The sequence below is a fragment of the Dendronephthya gigantea genome, unplaced genomic scaffold, assembly GCF_004324835.1.
Source record: "Dendronephthya gigantea isolate DGI-Jeju-01 unplaced genomic scaffold, DenGig_1.0 000006F, whole genome shotgun sequence".
In the NCBI taxonomy this organism is placed as follows: Eukaryota; Metazoa; Cnidaria; class Anthozoa; order Malacalcyonacea; family Nephtheidae; genus Dendronephthya; species Dendronephthya gigantea.
The window spans coordinates 2,560,180-2,578,889 of record NW_021163016.1 but is presented as its reverse complement, the minus strand read 5'-3'; the positions used below and the strand labels follow the sequence as shown (position 1 = coordinate 2,578,889).

General features: G+C 37.0%; 3 protein-coding genes across 7 annotated transcripts; all 3 read right to left on the bottom strand.

The window, feature by feature from the left end:
• Positions 1 to 1,207: 1,207 nt before the first annotated feature.
• On the bottom strand, positions 1,208 to 4,929 carry LOC114516806. 2 transcript variants are annotated; one of them, XM_028536387.1, is made up of 12 exons: positions 4,789 to 4,929; positions 4,382 to 4,495; positions 4,134 to 4,255; positions 3,866 to 4,074; positions 3,418 to 3,604; positions 3,224 to 3,321; positions 2,759 to 2,831; positions 2,427 to 2,654; positions 2,201 to 2,242; positions 1,994 to 2,128; positions 1,726 to 1,835; positions 1,208 to 1,487 (listed from the first exon to the last, which is right to left on the bottom strand). In XM_028536387.1, exons 3-11 carry the CDS (start codon positions 4,230 to 4,232, stop codon positions 1,779 to 1,781), a joined length of 1,128 nt encoding a protein of 375 aa, XP_028392188.1. In that variant the 5' UTR covers positions 4,233 to 4,255; positions 4,382 to 4,495; positions 4,789 to 4,929; the 3' UTR covers positions 1,208 to 1,487; positions 1,726 to 1,778. The 2 variants fall into 2 exon arrangements, with proteins under 2 accessions (XP_028392188.1, XP_028392190.1); XM_028536389.1 differs by lacking the exons at positions 4,382 to 4,495; positions 4,789 to 4,929 and having other exon boundaries at positions 4,134 to 4,301.
• A 655-nt stretch (positions 4,930 to 5,584) lies between these two features.
• LOC114516795 (transmembrane protein 198-B-like) lies at positions 5,585 to 10,542 on the bottom strand. 4 transcript variants are annotated; one of them, XM_028536376.1, is made up of 5 exons: positions 9,812 to 9,948; positions 9,402 to 9,687; positions 7,844 to 8,469; positions 7,287 to 7,359; positions 7,047 to 7,137 (listed from the first exon to the last, which is right to left on the bottom strand). In XM_028536376.1, the coding sequence occupies exons 2-4, from the start codon at positions 9,655 to 9,657 to the stop codon at positions 7,291 to 7,293; spliced, it is 951 nt and encodes a 316-aa protein (XP_028392177.1). In that variant the 5' UTR covers positions 9,658 to 9,687; positions 9,812 to 9,948; the 3' UTR covers positions 7,047 to 7,137; positions 7,287 to 7,290. The 4 variants fall into 4 exon arrangements, with proteins under 4 accessions (XP_028392175.1, XP_028392174.1, XP_028392176.1 ...); XM_028536374.1 differs by lacking the exons at positions 7,287 to 7,359; positions 9,812 to 9,948 and adding an exon at positions 9,988 to 10,542 and having other exon boundaries at positions 5,585 to 7,137; XM_028536373.1 differs by lacking the exon at positions 7,287 to 7,359 and having other exon boundaries at positions 5,585 to 7,137; positions 9,812 to 9,949.
• Positions 10,543 to 12,112: 1,570 nt separating this feature from the next.
• On the bottom strand, positions 12,113 to 18,700 carry LOC114516891 (septin-7-like). The gene is made up of 15 exons (XM_028536497.1): positions 18,574 to 18,700; positions 18,285 to 18,286; positions 18,071 to 18,173; positions 15,766 to 15,875; positions 15,521 to 15,621; positions 15,269 to 15,403; positions 15,148 to 15,193; positions 14,866 to 14,937; positions 14,635 to 14,727; positions 14,422 to 14,518; positions 14,186 to 14,237; positions 13,850 to 13,954; positions 13,577 to 13,730; positions 12,632 to 12,786; positions 12,113 to 12,464 (listed from the first exon to the last, which is right to left on the bottom strand). Exons 1-15 carry the CDS (start codon positions 18,575 to 18,577, stop codon positions 12,410 to 12,412), a joined length of 1,284 nt encoding a protein of 427 aa, XP_028392298.1. The 5' UTR covers positions 18,578 to 18,700; the 3' UTR covers positions 12,113 to 12,409.
• Between the last annotated feature and the right edge of the window lie 10 nt (positions 18,701 to 18,710).

Genomic DNA, 18,710 nt, shown 5'->3' with positions numbered 1-18,710 from the left:
GGAGGGTTGCTGCACCCGGCAAACATGGTTGTTATCAAGTTGCATCAAATTGTTTGGCATCAACTAGATTACAGCCATGGTCATAGGCTGCTACCAACCTAGAAAAGTTGCTTTTTAAAACGGTGTGTATCTATCAAAACTCTGACATTGGAATATGAAATTTTTATTTCTACAAGTCTACAACTAGTCAACTACTGTCTGCGACACCAAGGCTGATGCTCTTTACTTGCAACAAGCAGTTATATATACGTCACCCCACTTTCTGCCAGCGGTATTACCACTTAGCTTACTGCTACCAAATGTAACTGGCCTCATGTACCTAGAATTTCTGGAGTTAAACGTACTGATACCAACCATGTAGCCTGCCATAATGCTTGGCGAAACCTGCTGGACACGACCCATTAGCCAAGATACAATAGTTCCCTGACGGCCACTTTTTCTGGGACTTTATTGATTGATTTACGCGCGAAATATTGAATTACACCGCATAAATTTGCATGCAAATCTGACTGAATGCAGACCAGCTGTCCTATGCTTACGGCATCAGCGGAAAGCAAATTACTGATTGTCTGCAAGTAAAACATTCCTTCTGATGTTTGTTGTTTCGCTGAAGTTAATTCCTGCCAGATCATGCGAACTCTCCAGATATGTAATTTCCAAGCCGCCCCTTCAATCGCAATCACTAAATCTGGGAAGCTTTTGAGCTTGTCTCGGCATGCTCCTCTTAAAACCCCCAGAGAAATTAACCTCGGATTGAGATTTGAGACACTATGAAGAATGAAGTTCATTGCCCCATTACCCCAAAACATTCCTAGGACGTAGCAATTCTTGGAAAATCAGTTCGAAATTGCATTGCAGAGTTGCAGACTACTTTCCAAACTACAGTGCAGCTTGTATAGTTTGGTATTGTTTGTAGAAATACGAGTGTTCTTGTACAATACAACGTTTCTATATGACTATCTCGGGAATATGATTTTCTTCCTCATGACAATAGTCACAATATTCCTCGAGTACACGCACGGTTATGGATAAAAATATGTGCAAATATATGGCACTGAAAAGATATATAGAGTGTGTATATATCGTATACTGATGATACATGTATGAAGTATGTTAACTAAATATATGTTATATGATAATAGGTGGGGCTCACTCAGGGGTTCTCTCACTCTCACCATGGAGACAAACTGAAGACGAATTGAAATTTCATACAATTCTCTTGCATATTGTCACTACGACTATTGCCATTAAGACTACGATCGTACCTATAGTTCACTTGCAACAAGCAGCGATATACAAATCACCATGTGTTCCGCCGCAGATGTGATGGCAGGTTAGTCTACTGCTACCAAAATAGACTGGTCTCAAGTAGGATGGAGCCTCGGAGACAACCTTGATAGTTGTCATGTAGCCAGAATACCTGCGGAAGCCTGATGGACAGTTTCCATTTGCCAAGATACAATACCTTCCAGATGGCCATCGACCAACTGAAATAGACGAGTACTAAATATTACTGAATACTGAAAGTTGAAATATCACGTGAATTGACATGTCAATATACAGTAAAATATACAGTTTTTACCCGGAATTAAGTCATATTAAATTTGAAGCTGCAAGAAAAATTGCACCGTGTAACAGGGCCTTTAGTGTGAACTTCCCTCTCTTGACATAAATAGTTAGTTTAAGACTTAAACAACTTTAAGATCCGTTCTGGTCAGGACTTACTCTGTGGTACTCTGCTCTCAATATTCACCAATCTGGCCTTCAGATTTTGATTTTCAGCTTCCATCTTTGCAAATTTTTTCTTTGTGTATAATTCCAAACTTTGAGTTTAACTATAACAACAAATGAACTTGTCCTGAACGTTTTATAAAGTAAATAAAGTAAGCGTGATTGAAAGACTGAATATTTGATATCCATTTTCGTAGAATATGTAAAAAACAAATTTCGACATGCATTTTTAATATTTGTAGCAAAAGGCCAAGCTATTCACCTCATTTTCACTTCCAATCGCAGACCATTTATTTCCCTTATTGACATAAAGTTTTTCGTTGTCCTCGCGATATGAGATCATCCCAGGCACGGAAGGAAGATTATCAAAGCTTTCCTTGTTTTCTACCGTGAGTGTCTGAAGAGTTGATCATTAAAAGTATTAGGTTGTTCATAGTACACCAAAGAAATCCAACAACATCTTACTTACACCTTCATTCAAGAGTGTTTGAAAATGTTTGGAGCATGTACCCTATGGAAAAGATGAGATTTGTCATTTCGCATCAAGGTACCAATGTTGTTTCTGCTGAAAGTTCCTACCGCTGTAAACTCATTAAAATAATCCTATTTATAATTTTCGCATTAAAATAATCCTATTTTTCTTTTCGTTTTTTATAACTGCCATCTTTCTTGAATTCACTTATAAAGCAATATACCTTGTGAGCTGTGCCGGTCTTTTTATCAATAAAATGAGTTTCCAATTTTCCTGCTTGTGTCTTCATCTTGAACTCCATACATCTCTTATAAACACGTTGAGGCAGTCGTGTTCTGATCCAGTACCAAACATAAACTTGACCAGTTAAAACGGTCCCGCCATTCAATGCTTGACATTTTCTGCCACAGTAATCTTCCTTTCCGCCTTTTGGACCAAAACATGCACAACACTAAACGGTATCACGTTAAAACATCAATATTCAGTATCCACATGCATACTGAAGTCGATGTATTAACTATTAATACAATACATACACGAAATGAGGATACTGACCTGTCCAGAATCACAACCAATAAAAGCTGTAGCGTTGTGTGTAATTCCTGAATACTCTGAATTCGCACTGAAACTAAAACATGCGCATTTTGAGAACCACAGGTTTTTCAGCTTATGCTGTTTGGTGTTATCCTCATTAAATAAAGTCTTCTATCTATCTATCTATCTATCTATCTATCTATCTACATTATGCACAACATGTGAAAAATACGATGTTACTGTTTCCGGATTTCAACTCGTACACCATGCAAAAGAAAGAATTTCGGTGTAGTCGATAAATAAGGTCTTCTAAATTCTTTGGTCGCTCATTCACATACACGACTTCTTAGTGCATTTATTTACTCATTTTATTGAGTCTAAAGTACAAAGAATGCCTGTCTGTCCGCTGCATGATGAGAATGTAGGTAGCTATGTATGTATGGAATTTCAAATGTTTAAAGTCATGACATGACTCGTTTATTTTACCTGAAAGATCCGTGGCTGTCAAGTTTGAAATTAGGCAATCCTTTGATAAATGCATAGCCAACTGGACATTCATTTCTCAAACAATATTTCATCCTTCCCTTTATATGAACACGAAAATACTATCATTTGTTGTCGTGGTCGTGTGGCCTCGCGGGATATAATGCTAGGATCAAAATAATTCAAAGTATAGTTACCCATCCAAGACTGTTTTCCACATGAGGTCCAAATTTTGAACATTTGAAATTTGTCGTGACCACTTCTCCACTGAGTAAATCTTTGACATAAGATACACTTCCGATACCAGAATGAATGTCTGTGCATCCACCTTTTCCCACGTCAAAGAGATCACCAAAAGCGCGGTGTGTTTTTAGTTTGTAAGACCTTTAGTCGATAAGAGAAATACTAATGACTTTACATCAGCTACCACGATAAAATATATGTAATAAGTCTATTATAAAAAGAGTCTAGCTATTATGGAAAGTTATATTAAATTAGGATTTTTTGATATAACATTACTGTAAACTATAGCTGTGGTATGGTGTATATGGTATGGTATGGTCTGAAATGGTATGATATGGTATGGTTTTGTATGGTACGGTATCATATGGTAATTAAACATTCATTGTCTCAGCGTTTATTCACCAATATGCTTTTGTATCTTCAAAATTCTCTGTTGTTGAGATTTGAATTGCAAAATCACGTATGTTGACGTCAGCAAACATGATGGACCAATGAGGAGGTCCCAGTGGATCTACAAGGTTTTCATTGGTTGATACATTCCATGTAACTGAGTTGTTCTTCATTCCAACCAACAGGAAACCTCCTCCGTCCGTATGTGTGTCACACCACGCCTAGGGAGTGAGTTGCATTAAAAAGGTTTTAAAAAAATCATGTTATAAATATAGCTTACCTTTAAAGGGTTTCCTTTGCCGAGTGTTAGCCAGTAAAAACCATCTTTTGCTTCAGGAAGATTGTCGACTATATCTGAGCAATCCTTGGCAGGATTCATTTCTTCCCCAAGTGTAGAGGAACCTGTGCATAAGCAGTCGTTGTTTTCATCATCATGAGATTGGCAACAATGATACGATAAAAAAAACTGATATGCGTACATCGCCAAAGATGACATCCGAAAAATATTGGAGTTACTATCGAACCTACCATCCAGAAATTTCCATGCGTATTGTCCATTGTTCTTGATACAAGCTATTATTCCATCATTCAGTCCTGATACAAAGTTTGGTTCCCTTCTTTTGATTCAGAGCAAACAGGAAACTGAGAAACAAGATATTTGGCGTTGGAAGTGCAGGTTTGTCATACGCCAATGAAATCTTATATAATATACGCCCTGTCGCATAATCTCTACATTTGCAGGAAACAGGGGTGTCTAACTTTGTCTTATCACCTCCCTCCCTTATTTCACCATGCTTTCTGTCGTGTAATTCGCCTGCCTGGCGTATTAACGGGAAATTTCAACCCCAATATTGGGGTTTTGTCGCCCTACACGTTGTTCCGGGTTGATGATTAGCAATACGCAATTATAGGGACTCAAATTATTAAATCAGTACCTTTCCCTCAGCAAAACATTGCGAAAATACCAGAAAGAAAACCAGGATTGCTTTCCGAACATATTCTGGTGGATGAGAAACCTTCATGTTATGAAAATCAGTCGGCCAGATTCCTTCTTAGCAGAGTTTGTCGTGACAAGACCTTCGTCCTAATGTGTGTTGTTAGTTTTTCATTGTTTTTAATAATGATCATGAAAACTGAAAAGCAGCCTGGTAAGTTTCCGTTTCAGCAACTGACGTATTTTCAAAAGCAGATTATTGCCATCAGGTTTGAACCCAACTGAGCGGAGACAAGGGGTTCAAAAAGATTCAATAGATGTTGATTACCGGCAAAATGGTGTAATCGACTGCCTTTTAAATACACAAAAAGACTTTTCGACGTTTCGAAAGAGCCAGAAGGCTCTTGTAAAGAGGTAAGAGGATAAACTAATTCTCATATTTTAAGCGGTCTATTTGAAGAACTGCCGCCAAAGTAAAGGTAAAAAATTGAGGTGTCATAATTGATACATCACACATCCGATGAGTGATCTTTTTTGAATACAGGCGTTATATAGGGTCACAAATCTAAATTTTGTGTCATAAGCACTTGCGCCGACACAAGCTTATCTTTTGCTCGAGTCAAATTAATCTTATCTTAGCTTTCTCAAATGTTTAGTAGTGACACCTTGGCTTGGGACTGGACGTAGCGCACTTTGTTTTTTTAAGACTGTAATGAGCGCGCGCCAGATAAAATCTTAGAAAGAGTCAAAATCAAAGGTTATATGAAATATATTAATATTATATTTACATACCACATATATATTCTATTATTCAAAGATTGTTTTAATACAAAAATCTGGATATTAACGGAGGACTGCATGCATATATACGAACTCTACTCAAGAACGCTTGAACGATGCGAGGGCAAATGGAGCGGATTTTCTGTATTGATGTAAATAAGAAAGGGTTGCAAACGGCGGCAGTTCAACATCGTCTTATCGTGTGTTTCTTTTTGTCACGCGATTTCGATGTGTGGAAATTTCTGCCAGCCGATTCTGCTATTCTCGAAGCCCGTTAACTGCATTCCTAGGGCTGTCTTTAAATTGAAAGGGCATTCTTTGCCCTGTTAGTAAAAGGCTACCATAAAAACACTTGCCCTGCCACACTCAGTTCCAGCGTTCCTGGCCTACCAATTGACGAGATTAATTGTTAACAATCATGGACTATTTCGCAAAAAAGATTAACCCTATTGAACCAACATTCACCGTAGTAAATAGTCTAAATAGACACTATCTAGGAAACATTTTTTTAGCTCTTTTCCCCTCTCCCTAATTTATCGCACGGCTAGATATATCCCCAAAATAACTACGTAATTGTCATCTATCAATATATTTGTCAACTAAATTAACTTCAAATATTCGACCAAATTAACTTCAAAATTGAAAATATTTACTTTTCACAGCCGAGTTTGTTGCAATGACCAAAATCCTTCGACGAAATGATCCATATCCTCATTACAAATTCATTGAAATGATGAGCTGAAGCTAATTCAGGAAAGTTTGATCAACGAGCTAAGAAGTACCCATGCCCATGGTTTTCTAGATTATAACGAAAACTAGGAACTAAGGCAGAATTCTGTCTGTGTAATGGTCATAGCAGTTAAAAAATACCACTGTACATTATACTTGAACCAGGGGCGTGGAATGCACGGGACTCGCCCTTAATTTTCGGGGTCATGTCGCAGCTCGCGGAAGTTTTCGTCCAATTGGATAATGCTTTTCTATGCTTTCTAAAGAACGAAGCTATGCTATTGGTTGAAACAGAAATGTATTGTAAAGTTCAGCCAATGAAAATCATTCTTGCGAGGAGCTGCGACACTACCCAGTTTTCGATGCTTGAGGCCTGCATTGGACGGCCGAAAAATCGTTAAACATGAAACTGAAGGAAGTAATATAGAAAGTGAAATCGGTGTTACTGTTATTGTTATTTAACCTACTTTAGTTTATCAACACCCCAGGTGTGCATCTGGAAACTATGAAGTTTTGGAGTGGTTTTAAAACAATTCCTTTTCGAAGAAATTTGCAGTACGTATATTAGAAATGTGTTTTCTTTACAAATACTCCAAAAGATCCATATCCTTTTAAAAAGACTTTTAAAAAAGCTAACTTTTTCCATCACCCCTTTCCCTGAATCAGTGAAATTGTTTGCATGTATTTCACTCGCGGATTGCGCACACGCTCTGGTCAATAATTCCCTTGAAAACTTGGAACCTGAAGGCTGTTTAACCTGGCTTGAAACCCTGGAACCTGAATGCTGTTCCTCCAGGGCTGAAACCCTGGAACCTGAAGGCTGTTCATCCTGGTTTGCATCCTGGAATAAAGTTGTTAGGGTATTAATATACAGATTGAACTAGTAGTGTGAGAGGTCTCTGGCATTAGACAAATTACTATTTGAAGTAGATTAAAATGTGTTACATTATTTCATGTTATGCCATAAGAAATGGATAATTGTTACTTTACATGGTCAAGGAACGCTTTGATGATTGTTGAACAAATTTCGATAAAAAATCTGGTGACTTTCCATATTACTTCCCTGAAATCATGTGAGAGGGTTAGCATTAGGATTACGGATTAGATTAGGGTCCTGGTTATGATTTGGGTTAGTAATCAGAATCATCAGATTAAGGGTTAGTGATCAGATTAAGGGTTAGTGATCAGATTAGTCTATTTAGGATCAAGACCAACTTTGTTAGTATATTCACATAATTTGAGATCATAAAGTTTGAAGTTCTTTTCAATTCAATAAAATATAAAACAATGTACATGTACTTAGTCGTCTTAGTGGATATCAAACCATATGAACCAACCAACCCCTTCTCATATATGTAATTAACCACATATACAGATAGAGGTAACCCTTAAAAATCTGTTTAAGGATAAATTGGGCATTTAACACAACAACTAGCAGTACTATTCTAGTGGATTTTAACCAAATACAAGTGTGTATAGCAAGTCAATGTGTTAAATAAAATATTGTTTATTATATTTTGGAGATGAGCATAAATCATGTTTCACACCTGGGACTGATGCGGCGGTGACTGAGACATTCTATTCATTGGCATGTCTTGGTTGCTCATGGATTTTGGTCTCTCAATTCGCTTTGCAGTCTTAAAATGCTGAATTAGCAATCCAGCGATAGCCACCAGAGGGAAGATGGAAAAGACAATCCAGGAGAAAAAGCAGAGCTTTCGTATCTTCTCACCATAGATAATATGTTTGACATGCTCAACGAATAAAAATCCTTCGACAAAATAATCAATGCCCCCCATCACAAACACACCGCCCACCACGGATGTATCGAGTATGACAAATGTCCGTTTCCACCAAAGTGACATGCTTGCGAATGCAATGCTGATGCCAACAAGAATTAAAATTGGTTCAGCGAATGAACCAAATGTATGGATTTCATTGATAATAATAATGATCACAGAACCGAAGCTGAATCCTGTACAGAGACCAGCTAAGAAAATACCGCAGTACATAATACTTGAACTCAGTATGGAGACAAATAAAGCCATTGAGCCTGTTATCAGCAATTGTATTCCAATACTGTAATCAAATTTGTAATCAACAATTGCATATCCAACCAGACCAGCAACCGTAAATCCAAGCAGGCTGAAGGTTGTCCTTTCCTTGCTATAGCCTGTAAAAAGTTGTTTTAGGTATTAAAATACAGATTTGATTCATATTGCATAAATATTAAAGTTCTTTGGTATTGGACAAAGCAGGAGAGGGGTTGCAGATAAATTTGGGAACTTTGCCATCCGTAAAGTTTTATCCAAAAGAAAAAAAATGCTCAAGGCTCTTGAAAGTGAGCAATGTCAAAGACGTGAGTTAAACAGGAACTTGTTCATCTTGAGCAAACAAGAATAATGCATAAACTTGTAAACAAAACACATACAAAAAACAGCACCGACATTGCATCATAATGCATTAGTCTCTGTTTGTATTAAGCTCCTTTCCACAATCAAAGAACGCTTTTATGATAGTGCAAATGTCTCTTATGAATTAAAAAAAATGTTGTTGAAACTACGTTGTTTAAATTTCTTTTCAAGGAGACAATTTGAGATTTGAAAACAAAGCGCTTATGAATAGAATGCTTTAGGCAGAATATCATCTATTGTACCTTGTTTTTAAATAACCAATATATTGTATTTGGTTACATAACTTACATTTGAAGTTCGCTTCGCTTTTACGTGTTATCTATCAAAATTCTAGGATTAAAATTTACGAATTTCTTCCACAATAATAAAAAGGCCTTGTCATTTCTATAAAGCACTCCCAACTCCCATCCCTAAGCAAACAATCCTGGCAAAACAACAGTTCTACAGGTGCTTTAAAAGGAGCAAATCGGCAAGTAGTTTGGCATCATTTGATACCGGTCCGAAAATTGAGTGAAATATCGCGAGACTTTGGCAAAGCACTTGGCGGCCAAATTAGGGACATAATTGAAAGCCGCCCGAAAGAAACCAAATTGCAACAAACTGCTTTATTTGATACACTTATATGAACAGCACGAGATTAAATGTTTAGCAAGACGCTAAAGAGATACAATTCCGTTTGTTTTCAACTCACCGAATGAGCATAGAATTCCTCCGTCTAGAATGAGAAATCCACTTATGATCCCCGCAATTATCGAGTAGCTTGGTCGAACGACGGCCCATACACAGCTCTCGAGATTTGTTATTGTTTGATTTTTCAACTTCGAAAGCGAAGTGTTCTTATTGCCTGTCTCGTTCGTCATCTCTTCCCCGAAAATCGGCCACGAAAGGCTCAGGGAAACTGCCGAAAATAAGGCAAATTTGCACCAGACAAGAGCTCGCGTGTCCATGTCCAGATAAAAAAATCGATCGCAGTAATCCTATAAGACAGACATTTGAATCTTTTATGCACAAATATCAGAACTTAAATATTAAGAAATTCAATAACGGAGACGATCCCAGACACTTAGCGTGTCCTTTTCAATACAGAAGGCGTTCACATACCTTTGGCACGGATAGCACAGAGATAAAAATTGAAATTTGATATTAGTCGCTTGGGTAAATATATTATATTGTATATTGCAAGCCAGTCACGCATACGTGTGGGTGAAATACGTCTCAAGCTCTTCCCATACTGCGACGCAATTTGCATAAGACATTGTTCTAAAATAAAGACTTACCGCAATCGTGTTGGTCGGTCATAAAAACAATGTGAACTTTTAAATAAACATCTAGAAATTGAAGAATTTTTTTCCAGGCAAAAAGCGTTGGCGTTTTAATAATACTTCTAGACCTGAACTTTATGCATCCAACAGCGACTCCCAGAACTTCCGGTTCCGGTTCTCCCCAGTCCCAGTTTTAAAGGCGCAGCTTTGCCTTTTGAAGGATGGGTTTTAAAATAAGACAGAGTGGAGTCACCAGATTTTGTCATGTTTTTTTATAAACAGTCCCACCTGATCGATTTTAATAATTACCAAATATATTCCAGGAGGCGCAGTCTAACTAGATTTGAGCAGCTTTGCTTATAAATAAAATAATCATATATCGTCAGTGGTCACACTGGAGATGTCAATGCGTCTCAAGTCTAAACCACTGATCTTAACTCTCAAAGAACGGGCGTTGCACATATCAGGAAATCTTAGATTAACCGCAATGAACTGGGTTCAAGTGTACAATCGAAAATTGGCCGCCATGTTGAAAGAGGAAAGTTTACCCACCCGCAGGAACCTCCGAGTTTTTTCTACACGCCTTTTTGAATTACGATCAGCCCAATCGTTCAAAACTACACAAAACTTCACGCCATACCTTTAGTATGTTTTATCTCCAAAAAGCACTTAAATAACTGAAAAACTATCTTTTAAGGAATTTTAATGGTTGCTTCCTTCAGAAGAATTCCAACTTTCCCTCATATCCATCAATGACAATCAATATCACCGGTGTAATATCACATCGCAAACGTTTTAAAAGCGCAATATCGCACCTTTGAGAAAACGCTTTTTACGGCAAAATATAGTCAAATCGCTAGTCAACCAATACACACATTACTTTATTTTAGAATCATCAAGAACACTCATCTTGTATAAATGTTATGTCACCCGGGTGATATTGATATTTTGATATGAAACAAAGTTGAACATCTTGAGAACTAATTAGTTAACAAAAGGTACAAAATTCTACGAAAGAGGTTTTTCAGTAATTTCAGGTGCAATCATAAACATTTACGGTGAAATGTTTGAAAACTTCGAAGAATATGCATTGCTATTTTATGCTATTGTTAATTGTATAGCTATTTCATTGATCAACAATGAATTTGCTATCAACTGTTTACGCGGGCTTCGTAGAAACAGCTGCTGTTTTGATATAGTTATCAACGGCAAAACAAAATGCCCACCCAAGCCGGTTAAATCAAAGTCGGTACAGGGGCTTCATTGATCACATTTAACATTTAAACTTTCTTGAATGTATTATTAAAACAACTTTAGGCGAGATTAATTCTAGTAGAACTGACGATTTTTACTCGACGTTCAATACAGCGGTAGGGAGCATAGTTTGAAATCAAGGCTTCAAACCTTCGCCTTGCCTATATTTGTTTACCGTGCTTGCTCTTTAAGTGAAAAAACGCGAATATCTCACTGCATGTTCTACATTTCTGTACGTTATCATACTTGGTAGTACTTTCGTTTTAAACTAATTTGAATATTCTGTAATTTGAAGCGACTTTTTCAAGAATCGTGTAACTAAGTTGGCATTTAAAAGAACGTGGATATCATTTATGAAATCCGTTTACAGACGTTTTAACGTATCAACTTCATTACTCGTCTTCATTGTCTCGAGACCGGCATCCGCCATCTTGAATATGCCTGACGTGTGATAACCAGTGTTGCCAACTGTAATTTTGTGAAAATCCCAAGTAAGCGCCTGAAATATCCCGAGATTCCCCCTAAAATCCCGAGATTCTAATTTCAACCCCAGTCCTCAGCCTTGGCGCACCCTAGTACCCAGTCCGCTCAGTGTGCGTTTATAAAGCGGTACTTCTCTGCATAACCGATTGTACAAATAGTCTTTATTGAGTGACTTTGAGTAAGTATTTTAAGTACAAGCGGACGAACCTTGGATTTTTAAAATGTTTATTTGTCAATTTAACGAAAACATCTTTTCCCAAATTCCAAACTTCCCTTTCCCAAAAATCCCTAAAAAAATCCCGAGATTACCATTTGAGAAATAAATCCCAAAAAAATCCCAACTGCTTCAAAAAATCCCGAGATCTCGGGATAAAATCCCGAACTTGGCAACACTGGTGATAACCCGTAAAAGTTTACATTCTCATAGAACGTACAGTGGAAATACAACGGTACTTTAATAGATTAATCAAGAAATCATTTAATAACTTAGAAATCTCATTTCGTAAATAAGGTGCCCTCAATATCCAGTCCAAACAACAAACACAGAATATTCAAATTATTTTCCAGCGCCATCTTGGATTTTACCACTGGACATTGCGCCTTGTTCGTTTCTGCGCCGCAGCGAAGCAGAATTAACATATTGCATGGTGTTAGTGAGTATTAATGTATACAATGTCATTCACTTCGATATATAAAGACGTTAAAACAATCCTTTCTTCTTCTTTTTATCCAATTTTCCATGGCCATCGATTGTCCTATTACGTGTAAACACAAAACATACTTACATTCAGAAATTCCAGATGGCTCTTTGCCAAGATAGGTTTGCGATAACGCGCTCAGACGCAGGTGAAATTCTGGCCTACGTTTTTTGGCATTGAAAAATGGACCTTTGTAGAAAAAAAAGTGGGAAATATCGACTTACTTGGCGTGTTGATTCGGCGTGTGTCCGTCGATGGCAGAATTTTGATTGTGCTCCATGAAGACCTCTTTGTCTTTTGTAAATCTTTGTCGCTTTTCGTCCAATTCTCGTCGCTGTAGTTCGAGCTGACGACAGCTTTGTTCGTGTTTCTTAGAAAACTGGAAGAACGGAATGCAGAACAATGACTTTTTTGATTGATGCGTACTTATTAATCACTTGTTCATCGGTTTGGCTAAGGACGAACAACAAGCATATATTTCACGTTGTGAGAAATGGATTTAGCTTATACATCGTGTCGGTTCGAAAAAGTCTTTTGTGTACAACTTTATGCTCTCCGTAGATCTCCAAAAAACATTGAAGATATTGAAGTTTTATGAGAATTTCTCGGTGAAGTCTTTTATAGAGGAAATTACTCATCAGTAAACACTAGTAACAATTTATTATAAGTTTTGAATGGACACGAGAAGCCGCAAAAAGTTTAAGGAAGGATTTTAGGGATCGTGACAATCCTATTTTGTGCGGCTTTCTTTCTCGGACGTATTAGAAACATAGATGCTTGTAAGATGCTTGACGTCAAGATGACAAACTTCCTTGTTTTTCGACAGTATAATTTGGTTGAAACAAAGAAGGAAGTGCGCGGTGAAATAATCCTCAAGAGATATCTCTAAAAAACTAGCACAGCCTAAACATTGTTATCAAACCACCCACGCTAGACTCCCACAAACACAATTATCATCAAGTGTCCATTTTCTGCCCTCACGCAAAAGCAAAGTTTTCTGAGGCTCAGTAATAAGAGCGCTGGGCCCGAAATCGTGTAGGGCCTGGGCTGAATCCCGAGTTCACTTTAAATTAGTAATCCTTTGATAAGTCGACCCAGATTCAAAGCCGGTATACAATTCCTTGAAATTATTTGATAGCATAGTTTGGTAGCTAACGCCCTGTTCTTACCTCTGCTTCCATTTCCTTGAGTTTTTTTCTCTTTTCCTTCACCTTCGTTTCGAAGACTTGTTCCATTTCGGATTCGGTTTTACTGATTTTGCTCTCTCGTTCGTGTTTTTCTTCTTCCAGTTGCTCAAGAGGACTTAAGCCCAGCGATTTATTGCTGAAAGTTGAAGAAAAGCATCATTGAGCACATTCATAACGGAATACAACCGTACAATGGCCTGGCAATTGGCATCCCAATTCTTGGAGCGAAATATTTGAAAGAAGAGGTCGTGTTACCTCGTGACTGTAGGCGAGCCCACGGTCACCGTCGCGAGTCGTTTACAGCGGAAATTTTCATAGTGAACATCATTTGTTACGTCTTTTAGATCTTGCATGTGAGTTCTAAAGAGATGCGGAGGGGGGGTATCAGGTATTGGCCATTTATTAGAAGTGGGAATAGGACACGAAGAGTGTGAAGTGAAGTGGTAAAGGTCATTAAAAGCGCGGAAGGGGGGGGGGAGGGGGAGGAGTGGGGGAGGGCATGAATAGTAGATGATGTTACGTGTGAGAGAGATAAACTGAGATATCATTATTACAGCTTTCTAAAACTGGATTTACAGAAAGGGGGCTCACCTGATCAGCATATTTCGAAGAGCAACGAAATCACAGTGTTCTGAATTTTCAACTGCATTTAGGAAATAAGAAAAAAAATGTCGTTATTGCGATAGTTTCAATATTATTCGCGCTGTGTCAGAAATCGAAGACGGCGTCTCATCCAGAACCCCGAACCTCTGAATCCCGTAGAGTTTCGCAATCTCGCTCATAGTATTTCCATTCATGGATTTTAGGCCATGAATAAGTTCGTTTACCTTCTGCCACACCCCATGGGTAAACTCTGGCCCTTAACTTCTTCCCACCGACTTCCACTACGGTGTTACTGCCCACAACTGCGAATGGTATTCTGTCCTGGGAAAGTATCACAAAAAAAATGAATGCCGGCAAAGTTATAAATGCACAATAGCATGCATCCCTACCAACGACAAGTAAAAAATCGTCAGGCTAGTGACTTAATGTGAACTTACTGTCATGCTGACATCTTTAAAATCCTCGTCATCCACACCAAGATCTGGGAACTGGTATATTCCAATTTTATTAGCACCAATCTCGTTTAGAATCTGTGAGAAACCAGTGCATGTACAGTGCATTTGCAAACAAAAGGCAAAAATGAATCACACACACTTTGCACTAATTGGACAAAGATTTATATCATTGAACAATAATGTTAATTATTTCCAACTTTAGAATACACTTACTTGTTTCTTGAAGTTCTGACATTCTTCAGCTGTCAGACTATCAGCCTTTGCAATAACTGGTACTATGTTCACCTAAAAATATTATGGTTGGTATTTAAGACATATCAGAATGCTGCCTGATATTAAAATGATGCATTGAAAGGGCCAAAAAGCAGCCTTAATTATCAACGAGGCAGCATTCTGAACTGTAAATACCACACTTATGCAGTGATTCAAATGGTTGGAGATTTAGGTACCGAGCAACACAACAATAATTATACAAAGGACGGTAATCACACTCACTTTATCATGTAGTCTTCTCATAAATTCAATGTCCAAAGGTTTTAAGCTGATTGAATTGGAAAATTATGTGAATAAATTTAACTCCTTAATCAAACACATGTTGAAAAAATAGTTTTCTTACCAGTGTCCATTTGGAGCTATAAAATACAGACAACAATGAACTCTGTTGTCCACAATTGCCGATCTGTTTACACGCGATTCTTCATTTAGGTACTCTTCAAATTTTGATTCAATATACGAGTTTATTGGACTCCAGCTACACGTGAAAGAGAGAGGAGGGTGGTAATGAGAAGATGGTGAATATAACCAGAGAATATTGCATTAATAACTACCCCCTATGGGTCACAACAATATCTTTTATTCAAGCACTTACCAGTCAGTGTTATCAACTGCATCACCAAAGCCTGGTGTGTCAACACAAGTTAATCTTAAAGTGACACCTCCTTCTTTCAATGTAACTGTTGATGCTTGCACCTGAAGAAATCAAACAAGATCGAAATATTTGTGAAATAAATGAATTAAATGAAAATGGTTTAAACCATGGAAAACATGTTTGTACGATTTACATTTATTGTCAAAAAGAAAGTTGGAATGCATAGAGGAAAACTGAAATGTTACCTCAATTGTTTTGGAAAGCTTTTCTTCTGTTGTTGGAAATGTTGCTGATGTGTAGAGGTCAGTTAGAAAGAGTGAGTTTAACAGAGTTGATTTTCCAAGACCAGATTCACCTGAAAATTGATGACATTAATTAATATTTGTGAAATTTTACATGGTGAATTAATACCTTAATTAATTTAGAGAAATGACACATGTAATTGTTAAACGCAAAGCTTTCTGTCCGTTTTTTGCTATCAGAAAAAGGTAATTTTCATGTACCAAGTGTAATATTATGTTAACTTAATGACAAAAAGGAATGAAGGTTTTATTTAATTTAAAACAAATCCTTCAAGAGATATTGCAAAACTATAAAGAAGGAAGTTTTTGCAAAATACTAAAATATATGCAATACTTTACAAGCCATAAAATCATAGAGCATCATTCAAAGCAAGTAATAGGTTGTCAAAACTAGTTTTGTGGCCAAAACTAGGCTAGTGAAAAATAATGCAAAATGACAGCGCAACTTTTTAAACAGGACAATAAACCTATTAAGTTATATTTGTTTATTCATGAAATCACTTCTCTTAAGGCCACTTAACAAGACCACAAGCATGCAACGAATCTGACAGCAATATGCATGAATAGTTTATGGACCAATATCGTCACTCTGCCACGTACATTAGCCCTGCTGAATAATTAACTGTTGCTTAAACAAATGCACAATCAGGATCAATTCACAATGAGATGATTATATACCCATCACATAATTTTTTTCACAAAAGGCACACAATTTTCTACAGTAATTGCATGGCGTACAAATCAGTTAATAGTTGTACAAAAAGGTAAAATGTTGACAGATGAACAAATGCTAAGCGTGATGGTTTATATGTTCTCGTTTACTAAAATTAAAAAACCTCAGGATTTTTCCAAGTCAGGAAGTCTTGTGGTTCAGTGAACAAAGACAAAATATAATTACATCATTCATAAAATTCCATTAAACAATCAATGGAATTTTATTATATAAATGGCCAAATATAAACTTTAGCAAGGAGTTCAACCCATTCTTCATATTAGTAGAGTATAAAAAGGGTACACAACAGAATGGATAGATTAAATGTTTTTATACAATATCATTTTCAAACAGCTTGAAGCATCAGAGATACCCAAAGAATGCTGCCATGTGGTATCTTTGCCCTGTGTTTTTTTCACCTACTGCTGGGCACCACAAAAGTGTGCAATGAAGAGGGAAGTAAAAGACAAAATTCCACACCATGGAGGCGAACAAATAACCAATCGTATGAAGGCTGGAAACATATACGCCATTTCAGATCGTGTATAAATTACGTATGAGGAATATGGATTGGATGCGGATCATACTGTTGATATTCCAACAATTTAAAACTTCGAGAGGTTACAACATGTATTTTTGAGCGAACAAGTGCGGCTTATGTTGGGTCATATTGCAAGCTTAAACGAGCTAGCAACAAAACAAACGAAGCCTTAATTAAATAAACTCGCATTTGGCCACCGCTGCGAGTTAAATTCGCCTGTTGCTATACGAAAATGTACTATACATCTATTTACGCTTTTAGCTTGAGTTTGTTTTCATTGCATAAGCGTTGCTAAAAAGCAAATATACAACACCCGCTAAAAGTAAACTAGAGAAATGATAGACTAGGGATTAAAAACGACCCTTTTGCTTGCAACAATTTAACCAAATTGAAGTACAATGATGGTATAATAAAGATTTATATCAAAGTTCGTTCAATGCGAAAGTAAATCGACTGTTCTAAATTGCGAGTTGTCACAAATGATGTAATTAAGCTAGCGATGTTCTATAAAGTTCGTCACTTACAAATATTTATACTCGTAGTTTTGCTACAGGGTAATATTGACTTAGCACACAGATAGCAGGGAAATATTTCACTATTTATCCATTGTACACTTTTTTTTAATTAATAACGAAACCGTGATAAATCGAACCGCAGTAATGCGATGACTCTGCGAAGGAATGGGCTGGAATATTTGAGATATTTGCAAAAGAGGAAACTGAGAGTTTGACGAAGGAACAGTCGGATATCGTACAAGCAGCAGAATATGTAATTAGATAGGAAAACACAACAAAATGTCAGACACGCCAAAGTGAAGTGTTGAATTGTATACGCCAGGATAAATAACAAATATACGCGGGTTTAAATATTGAGAAATGAATCTAGATACTTGGTTAAGTAGAACGAGACGTATATCGTAATATATTTCCTATTCGTTTCAAGCGAATGCTCGCTTGAAGGCAAAACTTAAGGGGCACCCTACCCAACACACTTACCGACAACCATAAGGGTAAATTCAAATCCTTTCTTTACGCTCTTTCGAAATATTTGATTAGGCAGATTCGCAAACCCCACATAGCCATCAAGTTTCTTTACTTCCTAAAGTTGTGCAAAAGCAATTTGTTGTTTATAACAGCAAGACAAGGCGAATTAATGTTTTGGACTTCAGTAATTAATAGTAATATTTCTATATTATAATGCTAGACTTACCGCTGTATTTGTATGCGAAGCCCATCGTAAACCAGGAAGAAACACAAGCCATAGATAGAATAAAAGAACTCGGTGTCAGCAATACGAATGAGATCAGTGCAAGAACATAAAATATATTGGAATTTGAAGCATAAAAGCGGAAAATAATAATATATAAGCACATGGAATTAACACACATTCCATTGTAAAGCCAAACTATATTTATTATTAAAACACATCCCACGAAATGAACAAAGCTTGACTCGAAGTACGACGCTTCTTTCTTGAAAACAAATAAAGACAAGCTTACCCATAATAATTTTCGAGTTGCCTTTAGGATTTCATATCTCTAAAACAAAGCCTCTTCGATGGATTGTCTTTACCGAGCGAAACCCTGACTAACAAATAATTCGTTTCCGCTTTGCCGTTTCCGGTTGAGACTCATCC